Genomic DNA, 25,250 nt, shown 5'->3' on the forward strand with positions numbered 1-25,250 from the left:
TCTTAAGCCTTCAGGATAGTAATAGCTGACTCATCTCATTGATAATGGGGCTAACATGTCAACAAATCCCTCTAGATTCAGAACAATGTGTTTCCACGCATCCTTTTCTGTTTGAGCACAGAGTAGCACAGAATCCCTCTAGATTCAGAACAATGTGTTTCCACGCATCCTTTTCTGTTTGGGCACAGAGTAGCAGAGGTGGGGGACATGTTTTTCCACAATTCAGTGGTGTATCCATGGCTGGGCACACACTATACCTTTAAGGCACATTCTTTCCTCAAAGAATTCTGGGCCCTGTAGTTCACCTCTCATAGAGTTACGGTTCCCAGCAACCCTTAACAAACTACAGTACCCAGAATTCTTTGAGGGAAGGCATGTGCTTTGAAAGGGCTTTGAAAGTATAGTGGTTAGGCAGCCCATACAAAACTCCTTTCTTTTCGCCATAGGAGTATAACTATCTATCATTCACACACAGATGAGATTAGATTCAGGTAGGTAGCCGTGTTTGTCTGACGCAGTCAAAAAAATAATAATAATTAAAAAATGTCCAGTAGCACCTTATAGACCAGCTAAGTTTGTTCTGGTATAAGCCTTCGTGCACATGCACACTTCTTCAGATACATGAGAAATAAACATGGAAATAATGAGAGTTGTTTAAAAGGAATATGCTCAGGAACACTGCTGAGGTAACTAAACATATTAGATCTAAATGCAGGATGGGGAATCTGTGGCCTTCCAGATGTTGTTGGACTAAAACTCTGACCACTGGACTTGCTGGCTGAGTCTGAGGGGAGCAACTACACCTGGTGGACCACAGTTTCCCCATCCCTGGTCTAAATTGTGACTGCAGTCTCTCGTTCAGAGGGCTGGAACCAAGTCTGGAATTTCTAGGTCAGGCCTGCTATTTTAGCTCTTATTCTTCCCACTAGATGTCCTCCTTTTCTGCAGACCTGTCAGGCGAAAATAAACACTGGAAATAAACAGAAATAAATCAAAAGTGTTGAAAGTAAGGTTCTGATTGGGGCTGTGGAGAAGAAACTGGACAAGATAGTTATGCTTGAAGGTGCTTCTGATTTATTTCTTTTTAGAATGGAATTTAAAAGGCATCAACTTGCATGTCATAGTAACACAAAAAAATGTGATTACATGTACTGTTCAGTTGCACATGGCTCTTACTCTGCAACAGCCTATCTTCCACACATTGCCCTAAAAGCATAAAAAGTTCTTTCAGTAGGGAATCTGGAGATATGGGAATATGGAGGTACTATCGATGGATAGTACAACGCAACACCTTCCATCAATCAACTCAGTTGATGTGGGACCAAAAAGGCTTTTATCAGAGAGAGCTGTCCGTGTCCTTGCCACATCTGTCTCTGCTGCAGCTCATTGGCAGAGCATCCTCTTTGCATGCAGATGGTACGAGGTTCAATTCTCAGCATCTCCAGGTAAAGTTGGGAATGTACTATGTACTGAGAGCCAGTGTGGTGTGGTGGTTAAGAACGGTAGTCTCGTAATCTGGGGAACCGGGTTCGCATCTCCGCTCCTCCACATGCAGCTGCTGGGTGACCTTGGGCTAGTCACCCTTCTCTGAAGTCTCTCAGCCCCACTCACCTCACAGAGTGTTTGTTGTGGGGGAGGAAGGGAAAGGAGAATGTTAGCCGCTTTGAGACTCCTGAAGGGGAGTGAAAGGCGGGATATCAAATCCAAACTACTACTACTACTCTTCTTCTTCTTCTTCTTCTTCTTCTTCTTCTTCTTCTTCTTCTTCTATCTGAAACCCTGGAGAGACACTGCCAGCCGGTCTTGACAGTACTGATCCAGGCAGGCCAATGGTTTGACTCCATGTGAGGCAGCTCCCTATGTTCCCTTCCTTAGCATCCCAAACCGTTTCCTGCTTTGCCTTCAGAAGTAACGAAGTTCGTGACCAAGAGATGGGGTCTTTTATGTAGTGATGCCTTGTTTGTGGCACACCTTCTCAGAAATACCCATTGGTCACCAACTTTATTATTTTCGAGTGCTTTATAGTTTGTGCTAGTACTATTCTGGCTTTTTGCAGAGAGGAGAGGCAAAGTGTTTATATTTAAAAATGCCTTGTGTTTTCCAATTCACGCTGCTGCTGCAAGTTGCCTTGAATAGTGGAAGCCACAAAATAGAAAACCGCACATTAAAAATGAACTCTACTCATTATACTCTGTTGGTGGAACAGTCTCCACCCATGTTGTCTTTACACTGGATTCCCTCCCATGCTCTGCCTGGATCTCAAGCTTCTAGTCTTTGCTTTTAAAGTTAGCTGCCTTCCTTTTTTCCTTACCTGTCTCTCTGTCCTCACCTTTGTTGTTTCTCTCTTTCAAATATCCTTATTTGCACTTTCTCTCACCTCAGTTCCTTCTGTGGTCTCTATGCCTAAAATATCCTTTCTCTATTTGTCAAACTGATTCCTTCTCCCCTCTTGAGCTGGAAGTTTAGCAGAACCATACTTCTCAAATCTGATCCACATCCCTTTGCCAGCTGACTCTCTTATTCATCCAGTACTTACCACTCAGTGCTAAACCTCTCTCAATGTCTTGTCCTTGGCATGGGGACAAGTCTGGTGTATTTTATTATATTTATTGTAAATATCCCATTTTACAGCTCTGAGAGGCTCTCGAAATGGTTTACGAAAGATTATCCTGATAAAATAAATAACATGGTGTCAACACATTCTTATCAGTTGCTAGGAATCACAAGGAGTAATTTTGAATCTCCGATTTTGCCCCAATGGACCAGGATGGAAGAGAAATACTAGGGTGCAGGAGTGGAAGTGGCTTGGTCCACATCCTAGGAACAAGAGATCCACACAATTGCAGTCATTCTGGAACTGATCGTCACCACCTGGTTATAATGGTGTCATGATGGAATTTGTGCTATTAGGATAATCAGAGCACAGTGGTACCTCGGGTTAAGTACTTAATTCGTTCCAGAGGCCCGTTCTTAACCTGAAACTGTTCTTAACCTGAAGCACCACTTTAGTTAATGGGGCCTCCTGCTGCTGCCGTGCCGCCGGAGCACGATTTCTGTTCTCATCCTGAAGCAAAGTTCTTAACCTGAAGCACTATTTCTGGGTTAGCGGAGTTTGTAACCTGAAGCGTATGTAACCTGAAGCATCTGTAACCCGAGGTACCACTGTATATTGATACATTGGCCCCATATTTTGTGGATCTTCATCTGGGTTCTCTGAGGGGAAGGGAGGAAATCTGCATATATTTCACTCATGACCTGTCATGACCTGATCAGCTTTCTCATAGGTATCTCGTTGGCCAATGTGAGAACAGGATGCTGTAGATGGGCCCTTGGTCTGATCCAACAGGACGCTTCTTATGTTCTAATTATGTCAAGATTATTCGGGTGACATTTCTTGCCCTCATCCTATAATTTCCCTGGTGTTGTCCTTCCACCTCTGCCCAGTAATCAGCAGTTCCTGCCTACTAATACTCTCTGATGCCAGCAGTTGGAATTCGCTCAGCCCATGATGGAGGCAAGTGCTATTGGTACCAAATAAATATTAAATAAGAATGATAATATATTATCCTGAAGTACCAAAGTTTATGGACAGCATTGTCCCATCAAGTAACCGTGGTGCCAATTTGGTCGTAGCATTCTTTATGTGCTAAGATTCTTCCTGTTTGTTTCTTCTCTGTATTGTTTCCATTCATATTAAAGTGCTTAAAATGTCACTGTACGTCAAGCTGGTTGCTCCCGTTTCCCTTAAAAGTCCTACTCCCACAACCTTTCCCGGTTTCTGGTCCATTGTTCAAGCCATTATCTCTTGTGCTTGTTAACTTTTCCTTCCATCTGTCTTCTTGATGTGTCTGAATTAATGCATGTGCATTCACCTCAGTTATAGAAAGGCTGTCACTGTGGCAATATTAACTGCTTACAGGAAGTATTTAATTGTGTAACTTGTTGACTACATTAGTTTCATTTCTTTATCTCCTCTGAAGCCAGTTTTGTATGTTCATTATCGTGACTTGAACTAAACATTACCGAACTCCAGCATGCTGGCTGAACATTTAAAATCAATAACTCATTTGTTATCTGAGATACTATAGGCATATTTTGTGATTATTTTTCCTGGAAATCTAAAACCATCTTCTTTCAAGAGTTATTTACATGTGTTTTGCTTCCAAGTATGGAAAGATGATGGGACTTTCCAAAAGCAGTTAGCTTTACAAAAGTCAGATTAAAGGGCATGCTCTCCATAATCAGACTCAACAACGTCTAGAATCAGTATGCAATGATACCACATGGTACCAATATTCTATTAACTGTATTTTTTTGTCTTTAATGCTAGGGAATACAGAAAGCATATAATTTGTGTGAGTGCTATACAATATAACTTGATATTAAAATCTTCCATGGATTTATCTAATCTTTTTCTAAACTCAATATGGCTGTTATGACATTGTGTTGGAGATTTCCACTAGTCAAGAAAGTGCTTTTCCTTGTTTATTTTAAACCTGTTCTCTTGTTCAAACTCTACTGAAACATGTAATCTCTCTTGCCCTTTTCCACTCAGATAATGATTTTATTTATGTGATATCAGCTTAGTAGTCCTTCTAGCAGTTTTCTTTCTAACTTTTTCATGTTAGACCAAATCCACTGAAATCGTGGCCACAATATTTTAGCCCCGTCCATCAATTCTCTCCTTGTGTGAAAGGTTTACTGTGTGTGCTTGATCATTCCACCCCTGCTCGCATCCGTTCTGTTCTAAAATATGGGATGTCTAGAACTTTTCACAGGGCTGAGCCTGACAATGTACACTGCAATCCTCTTCATGTGTTCACAAATGTATTACTGAGTTCCATGTACAGTATATACAGCATTAACGTCACTGAAAGGTGTTGTCTGTCTAGATGCTCTGACCTTTCCTGGGACTTGATAGTGCAGAAAGAGGGTGCTAAATAAGTTTTGTGCACCCATGGTAGAAAGAAGATACAATATAGCAACACATTACTTGCACAATTTTAATGTTGCTGTTTTTGTTGTTTTGTGATTTCTGTAGTTTTTAATTTAGTTTATTATGTTTCAGGGGATATTTACATTTTAATTCTTTTTTTCTTGTAAACCACTCTGGATATGATTGAAGGGGGCTGGAGAAAACTCTTGAGAGTCCAATGGACTGCAAGAGGATCTAGCCTATCTATTCTGAATGAAATCAGCCCTGAGTGCTCACTGGAAGGACAGATCCTGAAGCTGAGGCTCCAATACTTTGGCCACATCATGAGAAGAGAAGACTCCCTGGAAAAGAACCTGATGTTGGGAAAGGTTGAGGGCACAAGGAGAAGGGGAGAACAGAGGACGAGATGGTTGGACAGTGTTCTCAAAGCTACCAACATGAATTTGACCAAACTGCGGGATGCAGTGGAAGACAGGAATGCCTGGCGTGCTCTGGTCCATGGGATCACGAAGAGTCGGACATGACTAAACAACAACAAATAAAAATACCTACAATCAATCAATCAAGTTATAGATTCCTCATTTATAAACACAAAGCATTACTCATGGAATTAGGGCTGCACAACACTTCTAAAAGTAGTTTGCCAATTTATGCAATCTTACATTCAGTTAGGAATGTTGCAAAGCCTATCTTCTTTTGCTTGGAGTTTTGCAATACATGTAGTAGGTGTTCTGTATGACCTGGATAATGACAAGGAGCTGTATCATTACTGCCTCAGTGAAGCAAAGCTTTTCTACTCATGTACATAGGGTAGATAATCTTTCAGCTGATCTGGAAGTTATGTGTAAGAGCACGTTCTTTAACTGCACTTTTAGCAGTCTTTAAGAACACCATCATTTCCTGACACTATATTGGAGTTCTCCCAATTCCATGGGAAGCAAAATTCAGCTGGTGCAGCTCTCCCTTTTACTGCTGGTAAGAAGTTATACCGACATAGTTTCTACCTTTAAATGAAGCACATCTGCCAGGAAAGGTGGCAGCCTTATGGTATAACTTAGTAAAGCTGTAGCTTTCATATTTCACATTAAGGGATTTTTTTTTAAAAAAAGGCAATTCACCATTTATCTGTACAGTAAAAATTACCTCAACTGTTATGCATTACATATTGCAAGTTTTCTGTATTTTTTCTTTTAAAATTATTGTTGTTTTATTCAACAGGTAACCATTTTATTTTATATTTTGTACTGATGATCAGTCCTCTTCTGCTACAAGTGTGCGTGCGTGTGGAAATAAAGTCTAAGTAAATAAATAATATATCCATTAACACACACCCCGCATTGTTTTCTGGAATCCCCCTAAAATTTAGGTCCAGAATCCTCCTGCTCCAAAATCTTACCTATTAAAAAATAACATGGGGCGTACCTTGACATGTGAAGTTTCTTATCCAAACTGTACCAACCCTACCCCCATGATGCGAGATATTTTATTTATCAATTTATTTGGCGCATCTGTATCACGCTCTTCAGCCAAAAAGAGGCCCCTAGAGCTGCTTACAATGGAAGTAAGGCAAGTCCCCCTATCAAACAATTTTTTTAAAAGGCACACAAGGGAAAAGAGACGGGGAGGGATGAGGAAAACCAAAATCAAAGCTCAAAACACCGAATTAAAACAGCCGTTCCTATTTCGACTCCCAGGAGACAAGGGGCAAGGAAGGCGGTGTCTGGCAGAGCTGGGCCTCCAGGGAAGCTGATGAAACGAGATTGGGGGAACAAGCGCCAGGCCCCGCGTCGTGACGTCACCCGAAGCGAGAGAGGCCGGTTTCTCGGCGCCCCTCCTCCCACAATCCCTAGCGCGAGCCCTCCCGGAGCGCCTCCCTCCGGCAGCAACGGCCTGTCGGGGGTCGCGTGACAGCGCAGAGCAGGAAGTGATACGGGGGCGGGCGCGGTGACGTGGCAAGCGGCGGCGGCTGCGCAGGCGCAGGAAGTTGCGTGCTTTTGTGTTTTGGTCCAGGAGGAGGAGGAAAAGACGGAAGTTGGAGGCCGCATCCCCTCCTTTCCCCCCCTCAGCAGCCTCAGCGCACCGTGAGGTACCGGAGCATCCTAAAGGCCTCATATCCCCTCACCTTACCCACCCGCAAGGACCAGGCGCTCTTCAGTCAGACACTCGCTGGGGGGCGGAAGTGGCGAGGAGGCCGCAGCTTCCCGTCAGGGCCAGGTAACGACTCGGTGGGGCCGGCCAGCCGGCCGGCCGGGGTGCGGTATGGCGGGGCGTGGGGGAAGAGACGGAAAAGCCTGAACGAAACAGGCCGGCTCCTTCCTCATTTTCTCCTCACCACCCCTTCCTTCCGACAGCGGCGTCCCGAATCCGGCGGTGTCGTCGTTTTTAAGTCGGCCGGATTCTCCTTTCCACCCTCAAAATGGCGCCCCCGTTTCTCCCACTTCCTCTTATTCCCGGGCCAGCGAGTGAGGCGGGCCCGGTGGGAGAGTCGGCTGGAGGAATGAATGGGGAGGGCCGCCCGCTCCGGGAGCGACTGAAGGGTTGGATTTCGGGGTGCGGGGAGGGCGACGCAGCCATCCCGGCTAGCAGAGAGCGAAGCGAGGGAGGGAGGGAAGGCTGGCTTACGGGGCCTCTCCAGGAAAGAGTTAAAAAGAAAAAGCGGCGTGTTTCGCTCTGCAGACTGGCCGGGAGGGAAAGGCAACTCCTTCCTTTCAGGTTTCCCACGCTTGTGGCGAATTTTGATGTGCAAAAGGTGTCTAGGTGGAGATAGAATTAAGAAAGTAGCTTGTTTGTTTTATCTCTGTGGACGCTTTGCAGCCCTGGTTTGATTATCCTGTGGTGGCAATGTGAGATCAGGGTAAGAAAAACTTGTTTTTTTTGTGTGTGTTTTTTTTAAATCCAAGCAATTCCCGGTGTATCAGGGGCACGATCTCCTGAACAGATCTTAACATGTGTAGATAGAGACTAGTAGTTATTAACGATGGCTTCATCTTTTAAAGCTGCTTTAAAGAAAATTTAAGGCTCGATCAATTTGAATGAAGCACAAGTAGTTACAATATCGTCACTTCCAGTTCCTTACTATGTCATTTATGTAGCTGTCCATCAGTTATTGACTGAATTAGAAGCAAATCGTTAAATTTGAGCACTTCAGGATTAATATGTGTCGCCCACTTCTTTGGTTGGTTGATCAATGTCTGGGATGTACATGTAAAGTGCAGTAATGTTTAAAACAGCTTAAGTGGAAATCCCCTTGTTTTAAACTGTTTCAGATACTTTGTGCTGTTCGAATCTGTTAAATTATGTAAAGATTTGTTTCTGTGCAATAAGGAGTCTGCAACTACAATGCAGTGTGTATGTGAATAGTCAGCAGACAAATGCATTAGATATCTGTGTAAAAGTATTGAGTAGTTGATTGTGTGATAACTTGTTGGGCGCGCACTTTGTTTTCCCATACAAACTCATTTTGTATGCAGTAAAATTTACCACAAATAACAATGTGAAGCACTACTCTAATAAACTAGTAATTCTTTGAGAGTTAAAATATTGAGAAATAATTTAGAACATATACAAAGCTCAGAAATTACAAAGTTACAATTTCATACCTCACTGAACAATTCCATATATTAAACAAACAACAAATGATATTTTCCTAAACACACTTAGGTAGCAATCACAGGTACAGTAAAGACTGAATTCCTTGAAACTGACTTCTGAATAAAAATGCATAAGATTAGGTTGCAGGCACCAACTTTTTAGTGAATTTGGATGAAAATTCTTTTCATGTATCCCTCCAACTTGGGCCCCTATTTATATCTATTTTCTTACACACAGGAATCCCATTGTTTTTTGTCCCTCAATAAAATGGTATTATCAGAGGCTCCTCCTGGTATTTTATGATGTAGTATATAGTACTGATTGATTTATCACAGTTTGGTTATTATTTTCATATATGTAGTTAAACTTGAAAAGAGTTAAGAAGTATTCAGTGCTGTATTAACAAGTAAACTAATAATAAAGCTGGACATTTTGATAAAATGAAAAGCTGCTGTAACTCTTAACTACTTGCCAGATATTCCATGCAGGTCAGGCTGTGGGTTGATGGAGGAAGAATGGCCTCTTCTGTCCTTCATCTGCCACTTGCTTGGTCTCCATGCTGGCCACAAAGGAAGCGAAGCCACTTATTTCTTGGCCAGCAGGAAAGAGCAAGAAAGTGGAGAAGGGACAGAGAATACCATGTTCCTCCTTTACCAGCTTGTTTAGCTTCCATGAATCCTCTTCCTTCCCAGTCATCACATGTCCAGCATAGAAATGAAGAGGGCTGGTGGACCAGGCAGGTAACATTATGTCCCCGCCCCCCCAACCAGGTGATTGCATTTCTAAAGTGCAAATGATTTTACTATAACCTGCTTTTTACTTCTAAGAGGGGCTTGCAAAGGAGAGATTGAGTTCTCCACTATCCATCAGCCTCATGAATAAATAAGCAAATGAGTGTAAAATCTTGCATGCTAATAACTGACAGTTGTATTGTAATCCTAAATCATGATAAAATTATAAAAATATTTATTTTCCCAATATATGGAGAACGTTTGGCATTCATATGAATGCCAGACTATATCTGAAATTAGAACTAGTACATCTGTAAGTCCATATGTTTTGTTTCTTTTTATGAAGCATTGGTTTAGAATGGAACAAAATTACAGTGTTTTCTATGTTGGTGCAGGGCATCATCTAAGTCAAGGGTACACAACCTGCGGCCCTCCAGATGTTGTTGGACTACACCTCCCATCAGCCCTGGTCACTGGCTATACTGTCTGGGGCTGATGCGAGTTGTAGTCCAAAAACATATGAAGGGCCACAGGTTGTGCACCCCTGACCTAAGTTAGGTATGGATGGCTCACTAGTAATTTCTTCTCTTTCTCTCTTCCTCTTGCACCCTACAATTCATTTCTAAATAAAGATGGCTAGCTAGGCATGAGTGATATATTGCCCATGACCGCTATGAGGATCAGACCATGATGTTGGCCTCATTCAGTGGTATATCACTGGTGAAACCACTACTGCTCCTGAGTCCCTCTGCTAGCAGTGTCTGCTAGAGATAATCAAGAATTCCTTCCTCCAGTGGGTGCTGCTGACAGAGGGACTCAGGAGTGGCAGTGGTTTCACCAGCAATATATCGCTGAATGAAACCATCATCCCACTCTGCCCTCATACAGAGCAGGCACCAATACAGCTTGTTCCTCCCTCTGCATCTTTAAACTGCTCAACTGAGGAGTATGCAGCTGCCTTTGCCTCAGTTGAGCAGTTAAAGGAGCCCCCAGCCCAGCACTGGCTCCCACAAGTCAGAGGCGGATTGGGGGTGGGGTATATCGCCAAACTGCGATGTTTGGCTGGTGATACACCACAGTGTTGAAAAACTGATAGTGCCCAGCCCTAAAGAAGGCCAGGGGAATCTATAACCCCTTTTAATCCCTATTTTTTCTGTAAAGAAGTATAACCAGGAACACAAAAGCTGAAGTATTAGCAGTCATTGGTGATAATTGCATTGTTTGCTTGGGTAGTTTTCCCTCTTCTGCTCATAGGGCAGTTGGTTGTAAATCACCACTGTGCGGGGGGGGGGTGACTATATGCACAATATTTTTCTTTGGCCTTCAGATTATCAATACAGTCATACCTCAGGTTACAGATGCTTCAGGTTGCGCGTTTTTGTATTGTGCACCACGCTGAATCCAGAAGTACTGGAATGGGTTACTTCCGGGTTTTGGCGTATGCGCAGAAGCGCTAAATCACGCTTTGCACATGCGCAGAAGCGCCAAATCGCAACCCGCACGCACACAGACGCGGCACTGCTGGTTGCGAATACTGCGGGTTGCGAATGTGGCTGCCGCATGTATCACACGTTTGCAACCCGAGCGTCCACTGTATTTAATTTAGATTTTCACCGAGGAAAGCAGGAATGAAGCATCAAATGAGAAAGTTGGATATGCAAGCAATTAGTAACTGAATTTGAATAATTTTGAGTGGTTGTTATTCAGTGATTTGGTGAAACTGTAGTATTTAATAACATGGTGTAATATTTTAAGATAGGTTAGGAGCAGACGGCCATCTTTTCAGGAATGTTTGGAAATGCCTCTGTAGTTGTAACAAACAAGAGAAGTTGGTGCATTCTTTTTCCTTGTTTACATTTTGGTATTGAGTTGAAAAATAAGAAGAGCAACAGGTTTGCCCATTGTTTAATATTTATCTTGTGTACACTTTAAGACTTACATATTTTTGTTAGAGGAGCTATATAAAGAAAAGTAAGCATATATAGTCTTATTAAAGTCAGAGCATTATAAAGATTAAAACATTTAATCAGCACATTTCTTTTAATTTATCAGGACTTACATTTGACTTCTATAAATGCAAGGAATATTGATTCTTTTTTTGCAGAAAGTGTCTAAAGGACTTTTCCTATAAAAGATTGAAATGTAGTAATGAACACTTCATTTAAAATTTAATAAATAAAAGTAAATTGTCTGGTATTCAAATAGCTGCTTCGGCTCATGAAAGGAGCTTGTGATAATAAAAGCTGCTCTTCATGCTTTACAACAAACTTCCTTTGCAATTCCCCTCAGTTTTAAAAGCTATTTATCTGCCTTATGACATTTGAGTTGGGGTGGCGTCTGGTTGCAAGCTGTACTAAGCTCACTAGCTGCATAATTCTTTGTATCTTGATAATGGTTTATGTCCTTCTCAAAGAAGCTTAAGGTGGAGCAACCAATTTTATGGAAACAGAAGTTAGCAAGAAATTGTAAAATATTTAGTAAGCATTTTAAAATGCTGCAGGAATAACCAGTTTGGCCAAAGTAGAAAGTTTTATGATATCTCCAGAATACATGCACACTTGGAACATTGGTGGAGCTTGGGACAAAGTTTTCCACCCACTGGGAATGCTACTTTTATGTGGTATTCGGACTTGTTAGATGTATGTTGTATGTAAGCTAAGACAGTGATCAGGCGAAGGCCAGAAGGTAGTAATAGGATTCAAGCTTGTTATACAGTGGTGCCTCGTAAGACGAAATTAATCCGTTCCGTGAGGCTCTTCGTATAGCGGTTTTTTTCGTCTTGCGAAGCAAGCCCATTGACAGCTTAGCGGTTTAGCGGCTTTTAGCGGATCAGCTGATAAGCGGCTTAGCTGCTTAGGAAAAGGGGGGAAGGGGGAAAAACCCGCAGGAACTCGCAAGACATTTTCGTCTTGCGAAGCAAGCCCATAGGGAAATTCGTTTTGCGAAGCGCCTCCAAAACGGAAAACCCTTTCGTCTAGCGGGTTTTCCGTCTTGCGACGCGTTCGCCTTGCGGGGCACCACGGTATTACTTGAAATCAAAATATGAACCTTGATTTGTGTCAATAACGTATGACAGGATGGTGGTGCCTGAACACTCCGCTATCTGGAGGTGCATGCCTGGGGATCCTTGGCTCTTGTCAGTTTTCACACACTAGCAACAGATCCTGTAGAATTCTATCCATTATATTTTATCTGCACAATCAGAATGAATTTCAGGAACCAAAAAGTCGTATTGAAAAATACGATTTTCAAGCTGTCTGGCTCCAGATTGGCAAATAGTTATTCCATTTTGGCATCTGTAAACCTGTTTAAGGAGCCATTTGGTGCCTAGCTTATATATCTGGGCTTCTGGCACTGGACTGTGTACAGATGATGAACCATGGGGTGATGTACTCTCAGCAACTTGTCCACATCGAGAGGGTTGGACTGGAATGGTTTTTAAGGGCAGTTTCATATAAAACAAGCTACAGTCGTCAATTCTCATGGTTATAAAGGCATCACTTATTACATTTTTATTTCACCTTATCAGAACTTTGGGCTGCATACAGGGTTGCCATTCTCAGCCCTTGTTTCTTCAAACTTGATCAGTGTAAGTTTATGGTTGAGTGGAGGCTGAATCTGGGTTTTCTTGGTACTGGTCCAACACTCTACCCACTACACCAAACTAGTGACCTATGAATGATGATTGTTGACCTAATCCATATCTTAGAGATGTTCACAACCATTCACCAGGCACATTGTGTAAAAGTATGTTTCTGCAGTCTGGACTTTGTGATTCAGTGATGGCTCCAAGAGCACCCACATCTGAGAATCTATATAACTAGGAGGATTGAATACTATCTATTATTATTTTTACCCCTCAAGTTGCAGTATTTGCTGATCATTGCTCCTTCCAAGTGTAAGCTTGTTTTGTGCATTTTGAAAGTAGGAATGAATAAGGCAACACAAACTTTTAGGTGTAAGACTTATAGCAGTCTTAATTGAAATCCATACACGCAAGCAAGATTTATTTATTTATTTATTTATTTATTGAATTTATATGCCGCCATATACTATAGGTTTTTAAAGCCCTATTTCCAATGTTGCAGTACTCATTTGTCAAACAATAAACTCTGAGCTCTTAAAATTATTATCTGTATTAGTATAGAAATTTGTAGTATAGTCTAGAGATCCAGATAGAAAACAGCTAAGCTATTCATGTTTTTAGTGGGAAACTTCTATGTTGGAGCTGAATAGATGTTTCTCAGGTGAGCTGGGTTTTGCTAACCTGCTTGACAAGGATGAAGCTATATAAAGGGAAATGTTGTTGTTTGAGGTTGAGGAAACCATTTCATTCTTTCAAAGTTACAAGTAGCCATTACGATAAGTGGAGAAGTAACCAGAGTCTTGTTACACCCATCCTTTCAGTATAGTATCAGTTTCATTTTGTCCAGGATATAGAAAGGTGCCACTGAGCTGAGTAAGGCCTGATTAACGCAGAACAGGATGTGAAATAGTTGACGATCCAGTGGAATAATTCTGAGGAAATTCTTAAGCAGTCAGACAGGATTTATATGCAGTGTTTATGTTGACTCTGGAATATGTCCCACTGCATTAAATGTTTAAATGGTAAGTGTCCTTCCAGCATTTACCGCCAGAGGCTGTGGGAGACATAAGCAGTCCCATGAGGAAACTCTGTGCTGTAAAGGACTTAACATCAGGCTACTTAGGCACTTGTATACCAATATTATTTCCTAAGAGACCTGCTGTGGTCCAGAGGTTCAGCATCAGAGTGGCAGTTAAAAGATTTTAGAACTAGGGGAATGCTTGTAGCACTTTTTGACAGCAGTTTGTATACCCAGCAACAGAGAAAAGCTGTGAGAGACCAAAGCAGCAGTCCTGTGAGGAAGCCCTGGCCTATGTGAGACCTAATATCCAACCACTCTTAATCAGTAATTTCTAGGAGATTCAGCTACAGAGTGAAATTGGAATATATAAGAACTAGAGATAAAACCATATACACCTTTGCCTTGCCCTAAATATTATCGCCTTTTTAAAGTATTTTAAATATACCGTAAACCACTTCAGCAAGTTCAGTTAGTAGGCAGGATTTAAGTACAATGAATGGGCCTTCCATCCTCACGAATATTTAGTCACAAATAGCTGTGTGTGTTTTAAAAGGTAGCTGATGATGACCAATCCAGGATCCAGAGCATACCACAGTCCACATGAAAATGGTAGTGAATATTGCTGGGTTTAGGCAAAGACGAGAACCTTGTTGGCACCACACAACAGCGAGGGTGGGCTTGATCCTCATGGTTGCTGTTTTCAAATTTGGCAGACATGTTAAATGTGACCTTGCATTTTCTTGTTTGCAGTGACATAGTATCATAAAGAAACCTTATGTAGGTAGGGGTATAATTAGAATGACTAGCTGGCTCTACCTCATTTTTCATGTTCTTGCTGCCCTCCACATGTTGGAGGACAAGTGTCTGCGGCAGGCATTCTGCCGTACGTGTGGAGACTTGCTGTACAAGTTAGAATCCTGATCTGGATTGTGTTGTGACTTATGCAGGGTTACTGTGCTGGTGTGACATATAGAATGCTTGTCATCACACAAATGTGGCAGCCCCCCACACTTTAGGAAATGTCACCTAATATTCATGGGCAAGGGGCAACTATTTCTACTCCCTCCTAGCATGTTTGTGGAAGCACTTTGAATGTGATCATCTGGATTTTGAACAAACACTTGTTGAAACTGTTGTCGTTCTGTGAATATATTGCAGAAACAATTTATATATTTGTTCACACAGTATTTAAAGTTGCAGGCTGCATTAAAACAATTAGGATTTGAATTTGATACTGTTTCTTAGATCAACAAATTATTATTCTTGTGAATTATCTTTTTTAAAGTTGGGGCATGCGTGAGAATTGGTAACCAGAGGGTAGACAATGACAGATGAGTTAGGGGAGAAAGTGGGTATTTCTGTAGAAGTTGCTATGTAGAGCAGGTAGAATTCAGTTGGAGTTATTGTAGCAGACAAACTGGAAACCTGTACTAACATGCAGGGGGTGGAGGGAATGTGGTCAGTGAAAAACTTGCTATCCCTCTGCTTACTCAAGTCTTTTGCCAAATGTCTCTAACAGGGTTTTTGGTTAGTACACAAAAACCCAGGAGTTGCTGTGTCTGCAATCTGCGATAAAGCAGGCTTGTTGCAGCAACTGATAAGTTCCTGTGCAAACCAGCTCTGTTGGATCAACTTGCAAAGAGACCTGATAAATGGTGTGGCATAGCAATTCAGGTTGAACCACATTTGGGCCAAAGGAGAGGGGAACTAACAGATTATCCACCCCCACCCCCCTTAAACATTATTGGTCCTCCCATAAACATTCTTGGTGCTCTACCAAGTACATTGCCTTGGAATACCACTTGTAGAGGGCTGAGTTATTGAAGTTCATGGTCAGTTGACTTCAGTCTGTCAAAATATGAGAGACTCCCAGACCAACCTACCCAACTCTTTATCTCCTTATTCTACCCTGTTCCTAGCACATACTCATCAGCCTCTGTTGTTGGGCAAGCTGAAATGGTCAGTGCTATAACATGTGCATTAGAGAAAGATTTCTTAGCTATTTTGTATATTCCATTCCCAGTGACAATACAGCCTGTGGAGTCCACCAGATAGGCGCCACTGCTATCCACAGAGACAGTCAAGGTCTGCAGTAGTGTGCCTAAAGCTATTTTTAATGTGAATAAAATAGTTAACGGGTCACAAGAGCTTCCTTAGTTGTGAGGTTGTTAGTTGGCACATTAAGTATGGTTATATGATGAACTTTAATTCCATCTACTATGAGGTATACAATGTCTAGCATAATTGAGCTTATCTATCTATGCTGGGGGGGGGATCATTCTATTCTGAGGACTGCTAAAATGTAACTTTCAATTTATGAATTGCTGTGGACATGAACAGAGTTGAGCAGACCAGGCATGTCCAAAGTCCATTTCGGGGGCCTAATCCAGCCTGCCGGTCGATTTAATCCAGCCCCTGCGGTAGTATTTCGCCTTCTCAACAACTTCAATCCTAAAAAAAGCTCAACAACTACTTGTCAGCTCTCATGCATGTTCACTTCATCAAATCTGGCCCTATTTGAAAAAAGTTTGGGCACCCCTGGAATAGATGCATACCTAATTTGGATGGATATATTTTATTGCTTAACAAATGTGCCTAACAATTTTATTGCCTAACAACAACAAAAATGTGGTCACTAATTTCTGAATACTGTTTTGTGAAACAGGTTAATTGAGTTGAAGGCACACCGAGGTTCACATCCTGGAATCGTCTTTTTAAGAATCTGAAACAAGGGACTCCTTTCTAGTTTGGACATGGCCAACCGAGGAGCAACTAGACCCAATGGGCCTAATGCTGGAAATAAAATATGTCAATTCAAGTTAGTTCTTCTGGGAGAATCTGCAGTTGGCAAATCAAGTCTGGTGCTTCGTTTTGTAAAAGGCCAGTTTCATGAGTTTCAAGAGAGTACGATTGGAGGTGAGAAAATGTTGTGTATCTATGTATATTACTGTATATTTATTGGGAATTGTTGCTGCTGTCAATCCAAAATTCAAATTTCATTGGACAATAGCAAACATTGCACAAGCAAACTTCCCCTTCTCTCTCCTCCCTCGCTGTAATCCTCCCCATCCCACCAAATTTGCTCTAGAAGGCCATCCAAAGCAGATTTTAAGGTGGGGGACATTCCATCAAAGATTGCTTGTTTTGCTGGCAAGGCGGACCTGTTGTATTTTATCCAGTGCTTTAATTATTTTTATTTGTCCCATATTTTTGTTATGTTGTGAATATTGCATTATCTTGATTTTTTTCTGTTGATTAAAAGGTAACTTTGAATTTTATTTACGCTTCTGCAGTAACAGGTTTGTGCAAGCTTGAGTTGTATAGAAATCAAGTTGTATACATACAGCCGTTTTCCGCATTGTGATGCCCCCTAGTGTGTCCTGGCTGGGGGGTTGAAGACATATGGAGGGCACCAGGTTGGTGAAGCCAATCTACAGCTGACAACAGATACTTGCATTAAAGTTTTTGAAAGACAGGGGTACATGGGTTTAATAGCTCACTCATAGATAGTAAGATAGGAAACTTCCTAGTAAAGTGTGAGGTGGTGCTTTGTGTGCAAAATGTATTATTGTTCTTTCTTTTAAAAGGAGTTGCCTCCTTCATTGAGGAACTACAGCTCCTGCATAAAGATCTGGGCTAGTTGTGGCATGGGTGTATGAGCTCATAGCTACTTTAATTCATATTCAGCTTATTTAAAACTAAGATGCTGCCTAACACCTGTTAAAAAAAAGGTAAAGGACCCCTGGATGGTTGAGTCCAGTCAAAGGCATCTAAGGGGTGTGGCATTCATCTTGCTTCAGGTCGAGGGAGCCAGCATTTGTCTGTTGGTATGCCTGTTGACATGCTGTTCATTGTGTTCCTGAAAACAGCTGTAAGTCTGAAGTCCTGTTGTGCTGCCCTCTGGATGCCAACCACTATATAGCGCCAAGGTCACAGGTTCAATCCCTATATGAACCAGCTGCATATTCCTGCATCGCTAGGTGATCCTTGGGGTCCCTTCTAACTCTACAGTTCTATGATTCTACGATATACAACAGCATTTGTGAGGTCATTGTGCCTAACTCGTACTTCCCAAGATATATAAACTATGCCAGAGGGGTTTGTCTGTTTCAAGAACCCATCATACCTCTCAGAATTAGGGCTTGTATGTTGTATATGTGACCAGGCTTTCCTGATTAGAGCAATGTAGTATCCTACCTAATTGTGTTTTCTTGGCTTTGTTCTTTGCAGTCTTCAGATGACTAGACCAGTGTTTCCCAACCTTGGGCCTCCAGCTGTTTTTGGACTACAACTTCCATCATCCCTAGCTAGCAAGACCAGTGGTCAGGGATGATGGGAATTGTAGTTCAAAAACAGCTGGAGGCCCAAGGTTGGGAAACACTGGACTAGACCATGTGAAAAATGAACATAATGGACATAATATTTTAGTTCAGTTCATTCATTCATTTCCAGCTTTGTATTCTCATTATAAAAAGCACACCTAGACATTCCGTTGTTGCATCCATAACCATCTAGGTGCTGTTTAGCTCCTAGCTTTCATATCTCAGTTTCTAACACTGCTCCAGGTGTTGTTAGACCCCAGTAACATCTGGAGAGCCACAATTTTGCATACCTGTTTTCCCCTACTGCTCCTTCCTCCCTGCAGCCCACAGTGTCCTCATCAAATCTGTTCCTGCAGATCCTGAGCTGATTTGGAGTGGCACTGGGGGCTATATTGTGGGTGGGAATCTGTGGCTCTTGTGATTTTGCTACCTCTTTCCCTCACCATTGCTCATATATGCTGCTGTTGATGGGAGTTGGGAATCAACATCTGAATTCCACACACTATATTCATCTCCTGGCAAGAAAAAAAGAATGTTCTACATATGAAAACATTTCTTTTGTTTTCTACTGTAATGTGGGATTGTGATTTATTGTATGTTGTACACTTCAGATGTTTTTTAACATTAAGGGGTTTCCAGATAAAATAAAATGTAATGAGCATACGTAGAGTCACGAACCCTATTGCTTTCTTTTCTCTTTAGCTGCTTTTCTAACACAGACCGTATGTCTTGATGACACAACAGTAAAATTTGAGATCTGGGACACAGCTGGTCAAGAACGATATCACAGTTTGGCACCAATGTATTACAGAGGAGCCCAAGCAGCTATAGTTGTATATGATATTACCAACGAGGTAATGTGTGAACTAAACTGAATGAATCTGGTCACTTTTTTAGTGTTGCATTTGTTACTGAGGTATTCGTGAATTGTTTTTAAAAAGGCAAAATTCTGAATAGTTCTGTTTTTATATTCTAAGTTCAATTTATGGCCAGATTCTGGCTGACTGATTTGTTTTTGTTTGTTTGTTTTGGAATAACTATGTTTTCGGTATATCTTTCATAATGTAGGTTGATTCTTTAGCAGAGTTTCATGGATTGTTTTAAAACTCGTATTTTATTTTAAATTTGTTGCATCCTGTTTTGATTTTGTATAAAGTAAAATAATCATAATTTAAAGGCTGCATTATGAAGCCTTATCTAAATATTAATATTTAGTCATCTTCAAAATTCAATTGATGCAAAGAGGATTTCCTCCCCAAGTAAATATAAGTAAAATTTAGGGGTTTGCTCATTTAAATTGTTGTAACAAAAGGGGTATGGAGAGAAGGGATAATATTATAATGTGCTTTTGTGTCATGAGTGCCCACCATTGCTCTTTTTCTAAATTCTGATTGTGGTATATACCAATGAAGGTGGAAAAGAATAAATGAGCTTTTTTTTCTTTCTTTAAATGATTGACAGGAATCCTTTGCAAGAGCAAAAAATTGGGTAAAAGAACTCCAGAGGCAAGCAAGTCCTAACATTGTAATAGCTTTAGCAGGAAATAAAGCTGATTTAGCTAACAAAAGGGCTGTAGATTTTCAGGTAAGTTATGTCTCTTATATTTGATCAGAAGTTCTGGTTTTGCTGGAATATTATACAGAACTTTAAAGCCCCCTCAGTCATGCTATTGTTTTGTTGCAGGTCTTTGGCAGAACTGACCTTTTATTTTGTTAACTTGTGTTGTTCCTACTTCGCTTGCTTTGGAAACCACACGCACAAACTTGGGAATGCAAGTGGTTTAGAAAGCAAGCTGTTTTAAGGATTTATTCTACCAGATAATTTATGTGTATGCTACAAGTAGAATGGGCAGGTCACCCACTGCCTTGACCAACATATTCTTATTTCCTGCAAACATCTTCAATAAAATATGAGCTTTTTGGTGAAGTGGGGCAGCACAACCTTCTTTCTCACATAAATCAATATATAATGGTGTAGGCAGATCTGAAGAGTATAGTGTTCTGTGAAACTACTAGAAGGGATGGCAGTAAATAAGTTTGCAGTGGGGTAAGTTGAACATTATGTTTGTATGAGGATCTGGAGTTAAGGCTCCACTCATTCATGAAGCAGATAGTGGGCCTGCTTAAACATCACAGTCTGCCTAACAAGGTTATTGAATGTATGAAAAAGGGGGTAAATACCTGTGTGTTAACTTTTAATTTGAATATAAACGCAATATGTTTAGTGAAAACAATGTTGGTTGGGTCTGATCCTGCAACCCCAGTGCATACACTGGAATGCCAGGAATTGAATCTGGGACCCTGGGCATGCAAAGCAGATTCTCTACCACTGCGCCTTATTCTGAAAAATTTCAAGCAGTAGAAACCTGGAAAATGTCCCTGCACACACAGTGGTTATGGGAGGGGCACATCCTTCTTTCATTCCCTATGTAAGCATTTATATGGCACCTTCTATTAACTGCTTTAAAGGAAGGGTGGACAATTTATTACTGAGGGAAGCATCAACATTAGATTGAGATACACAAGTTCGCTGCTGATTTGAATACATGCAAAATATATTCATGAATTTAGCAAATAACAAATTTGCTAGTGGTCAAGTTGTGTGTCTTCTACAATATTCTTTCCTAAAATGGGCAATATGAACATAGGAACCTTCAGTGTTTTCTCAAATATTTATATGTTGAGAATAGTTAGCTTGACTTTATACTTGCCTCTCTGGATAATGTTACTGCTAGCCTTCAGTCTCCTTTCCAAACCTGTATTTGTAGTCACAAATCTTAGAAACATGACTTTAAGACACAAGTAGCCACTGCTCCAGGCTGAAGATATTCATGGATGATGTGTTATTCAGCATAAGCTGGTTTTTCTTTCAATGTATTTTAAGATGCATTCTGAGCCAGAAAGATAACTAATTTATGTAAAGGTACTTCTTTCTTTGGTTGGAAGCAGGAAGTAGAGGATTGGAGGCAGGAAGTAGAGGATCCTGAAGTCCTGTTGTGCAAGTTGGATGTTTTCCGATACAGGCAGCATTGTAATGATGTCTGTGTCTTCTAAAGTTGCTGTGATCATAGCAAGCCTTTTCCATAATAATAGTGTGGAGAGACTTTGCATTCATAAAAAGCTTGTTTTCTGCTACAATTTTAAGATTTCTGAATAACTGATGCTGATCTTACTGCATAGTCCTATAGCTCTAGATTCCAGCATTAAGATGATGAGCTTTTCTGAGTTCTGGAAAGGTTACTTGTCAGTAGTTTTTTTTGGTGTGTGTGTTTTAAAAGTTTTACTTCTATTTTTCATTCCCACAATTGCTGCACACTTTCATACTCACCTATCATTTTTATTACACCAGAATTGTTTAGATTTGTGATTTGCAGTATTTTTGTCTTGGTACAGATTTGTGCAGTAGCCTTTTCAAATCCTAAAGACTGATTTATTTATTTTTTAGGGGGCAGGGAAAAGAGCTTATCAAACTTGGCATGGTGACATTTAACCTTTGAAAAGGAACAGTAGATTCTAAGCTGGCAGTAAAAAAATGCTGTGTATAGTCCACAACTATATGAAGAAATAATAAACTGGTATGCTTAATTTACAGGAAGCACAGTCTTATGCGGATGACAACAGTTTATTGTTCATGGAGACGTCGGCTAAAACATCAATGAATGTAAATGAAATATTCATGGCAATTGGTAAGTAAACCTTTAATGGAAGGTACATTTTAAAAACATATTTGTATGTGCTTCATTGAAGAGTGTGGGACTTAATAGCATTCACCAAACAAGTTATCTGATTGTAGTGCTTAATGGACCCAGTGTTTCTGAGCACTGATTTGTTTACTCAGTAAGCTTTTGCCATTCTAAATCATACATTGTTTGACCTTTTACAACGAACAAACACGATAAATGGCAGTGTTGAGCAAAATTAGAATATTGTGAAGGAATGTACAAATCTAAAAAGCTTTATTTCGTAATATCAGGGGAATGCAGAATATTGAAAAGAAATGTAGATTTAAGGACCTCAGAGTTATGACACGACTGGTTTCCAGTCCCCAATTCTTTTGAGTCTACCAGAAAACAGTACATTTTGTATTATCTGCAGAATGAAGTATATGTTGTCAGCTTGTATTTTACTAAACCGTGGCTTAAATCCCAAATGTCCCTTGAATGTGGAAGGCATTTCTGCTTTTGCATTTGAGGTGGAAGCTTGCTGATTTGCCCTTATATGGTTGCAGGCTACACTGTATGCACATTTTGTGGGTTTTCTGAACCCTCATTAGTAGGGTGGGAAAGCCTGTTGCCTGTGGGGACCACTACACATTTTTCATTAAATCCAGGTAAACTCTGAACTTCTTGAGACACTGTGTTTACTCACGTTTGATTTAAACAGAACCAAAACTCACATTGTCCACGTTGCAGGATAACGTCTCCATACTGGTGTGATAACCCAAGAGTACAGTGTTTTTCCTATGCTAATTGGAGCTAGTGAAATAGAGAGTCACATATATGTTTTCCATTTTATTCTGCCCTCATTATATTTGATTCCTCCAAGCAGGCAGTGGTTAAAAAAGCATTTCCTTAATTTCCCCTATTCTTTGAGCAATTTGTAGGAAAATAGCAAGCATTAGAGAAGTGCCCATAGGTTAAAAACCCACCCCCGCCACATTTCAGAAGAGCGGAGTAGTTTTTATACTAGGTATCTGAAAAGTTGATTTGGGGTGGGTGGGATGAAAGCAGGCTTCCCCACTCCGTAGTTTTTGTGGGCAGCAATTCATTTTAGTATGAAAAATGGTATATCAGTGGTGCCCCTTGGAGAGTAACCAGCAAGATAGATGCAGGAACTATAGTTAGGATAGATTGGATGGGGGGTGGGGAAAAGAGAGAGACTTTAAGCTTCTGTTCTGGTCAGTTGGTACCAAAATTCACAGAAACTATTAAGTGCAAAGCTGATTTGACATGACTATGGGCATGTGGCGCAGAGGCAGAAGGACTTGAATATCTAGAATTTTCTAAGCAAGCACCATTGCAGAACTAGCAAAAGAGTACAGAACAGACAGGAACAATATTGTACATCGCTTCATCATCTCTTCCTCAAAGGCCTGGTAAATTTATTCCCTCTGATTAGAAGCTCCCCTGTCAGCCACAAGGGGAAGAAGCTCCCCTGTCTCTCCCAGCCCTGATGTTTTCCTTACATGGCTTTGGGTTTGGGAGAAGTGGATTGTGTTCAGTAGGTTTTCTCCTTCACCCTTATGCCCCCAAATCTCCCCAGTATTTTGAGGCTGAAGGGGAAATGAAGGGGGAAAGTTGCATTGTACAAGTAGAACAGCAGGTTTGTATACCACCCTATGGTTTTTGCAGACACACTGCAGTTTTTTAACGTCCAAATGACTTTGGAGGTCCCTGATTTGGTTTGGGGGTGATTCAGAGCGGTCTCACTTTGGCGCAGTGAGTCACATATCTCTCCAAATTGGCCTGATTTTACTTAGGATCCCGTGCATACCCTTATGTGCTTGTATAGAATTGTCATTTATTAGATGCGAACATGTTTAGGAAACGCTTACAAAAAAAGTTTTAATGCTTGTTTTTAAAAATTACCTTTCCTTGCAGCTAAAAAGTTGCCGAAGAATGAACAACAGAATGCAGGGGCCAACTCTGTCCGAGGAAGAGGAGTAGATCTTACTGAACCAACACAACCAACTAAGAGTCAATGCTGTAGTAACTAAACCTTCAGCTGCTTTAAACTGTCTTGAATATTCTTCTGCTTCCTAACTTGTTAATAACGAAGGAATTTGGAGTGTTTAACCTGGCCCAATACAGCTTCCAAAATCGAAGAGACTTACAAAATAATCATTCTGTATTAGAAACGACTTTGTCCTAATTTTTAATAACATGCATGTATCACTGGCTGTTACGTTTCAGCAAAAGAGGGGGGAAATGGAAGCTGGATAGACTTGCTTCAGTTGAAAGGTTTATAAACTGTATCACATGTCATTAGGGATAGAGACTGAACTACTCCATGGGTCTGCAGCTAACTGGTTAGTTCCTCAAGCTTTGGATATTGGTTACTGTTAGTGAAATAGAATTGGGATTCTCCCTTTGTGGTATGGGGGAAAAACCCTAACTATAACACACCTTCTAAAGATCCTATAAGCTTATTCACAGTATTTATGCAAAATGTTGTTTATGTGGGTATCTACCATTTAAATATACATTCCACATTTCCATAATGTAACTGCAAAATATGTGCAGCATTAACAATTTTATGGATCCTGTGCTTGCAGAACAATTGGTTTTTAGTTGTTCCACTATATGTAAATGTGTCAACCCAGTTTAAAGTAAAAATCAAGTTTAATTCAATTTTTTCCCTGTTTATAAAATGGCACAGCTAATGAATTCAACATCTAATGCAAAATTTCCCTCATCATAAACTATTGAGACATGTCCAACAAAAACTAGATATCGTGATTTTGGTTTTAATCACTGTTGACCATAACACAATTATCTTTCCCCTAAGAATAAAATCAGTCAGTGCACTAACAATTATGTACATTCAACTTGATTTTAAATTGGGATATTAATGTACTGTAAATAGGGTACTGCATTGTAGTCTACATCTGTTTAATACTCTGTACTATTTAAGAGTTGCTTAAAAGTATACAATATGTACAGTTACTTTCAAGAGCTAACATTTCTTTTCCCCACATCTCAAGGGGATTAAGTTCTTCCTTAATGGCTAGAACAGTAATAAATGATGCTCCTGTACATGTAACATAAGTACTACTGTCTGTCTGTAATGAAATCTGCAACTTTGTTTTCCAAAGTCCATTTTATTTTGATCTGTCCAGTATATTGCACTAATTCTTTAGTTATTTTCATTATATGAAATCTACCAAGTGTCAGAAAAGATGATTTAATCTATTTAAATGTTGAACTGCTAGCAGAAACTTACATGTGCAGATTGTAAATTTGCAGTAATTGGGCTTAGCAAGGAAAATGACAGTTCACCAGTGTTTAGTTTTATATTGAGGTGCTCAGGTTTGAATAAAGTGGTATAAAAAAGGAAATAATTGT

General features: G+C 40.5%; 1 protein-coding gene and 1 long non-coding RNA gene across 3 annotated transcripts; one reads left to right on the forward strand and one right to left on the reverse strand.

Annotated features, from left to right (window-relative positions):
• Positions 1-4,189: 4,189 nt before the first annotated feature.
• On the reverse strand, positions 4,190-7,634 carry LOC307199582. The gene is made up of 3 exons (XR_013832081.1): positions 7,269-7,634; positions 5,599-5,676; positions 4,190-5,460 (listed from the first exon to the last, which is right to left on the reverse strand). It is a non-coding gene; the product is annotated as an uncharacterized lncRNA (long non-coding RNA).
• On the forward strand, positions 6,894-25,246 carry RAB5A (RAB5A, member RAS oncogene family). 2 transcript variants are annotated; one of them, XM_079947450.1, is made up of 6 exons: positions 6,894-7,150; positions 16,531-16,781; positions 18,890-19,041; positions 19,649-19,771; positions 21,779-21,872; positions 23,787-25,246. In XM_079947450.1, exons 2-6 carry the CDS (start codon positions 16,619-16,621, stop codon positions 23,900-23,902), a joined length of 648 nt encoding a protein of 215 aa, XP_079803576.1. In that variant the 5' UTR covers positions 6,894-7,150; positions 16,531-16,618; the 3' UTR covers positions 23,903-25,246. The 2 variants fall into 2 exon arrangements, with proteins under 2 accessions (XP_079803576.1, XP_079803577.1); XM_079947451.1 differs by lacking the exon at positions 6,894-7,150 and adding an exon at positions 7,769-7,790.
• The last annotated feature ends 4 nt before the right edge of the window (positions 25,247-25,250 follow it).

Source organism: Podarcis cretensis (assembly GCF_951804945.1).
Source record: "Podarcis cretensis genome assembly, chromosome: 12".
Taxonomy (NCBI): Eukaryota; Metazoa; Chordata; class Lepidosauria; order Squamata; family Lacertidae; genus Podarcis; species Podarcis cretensis.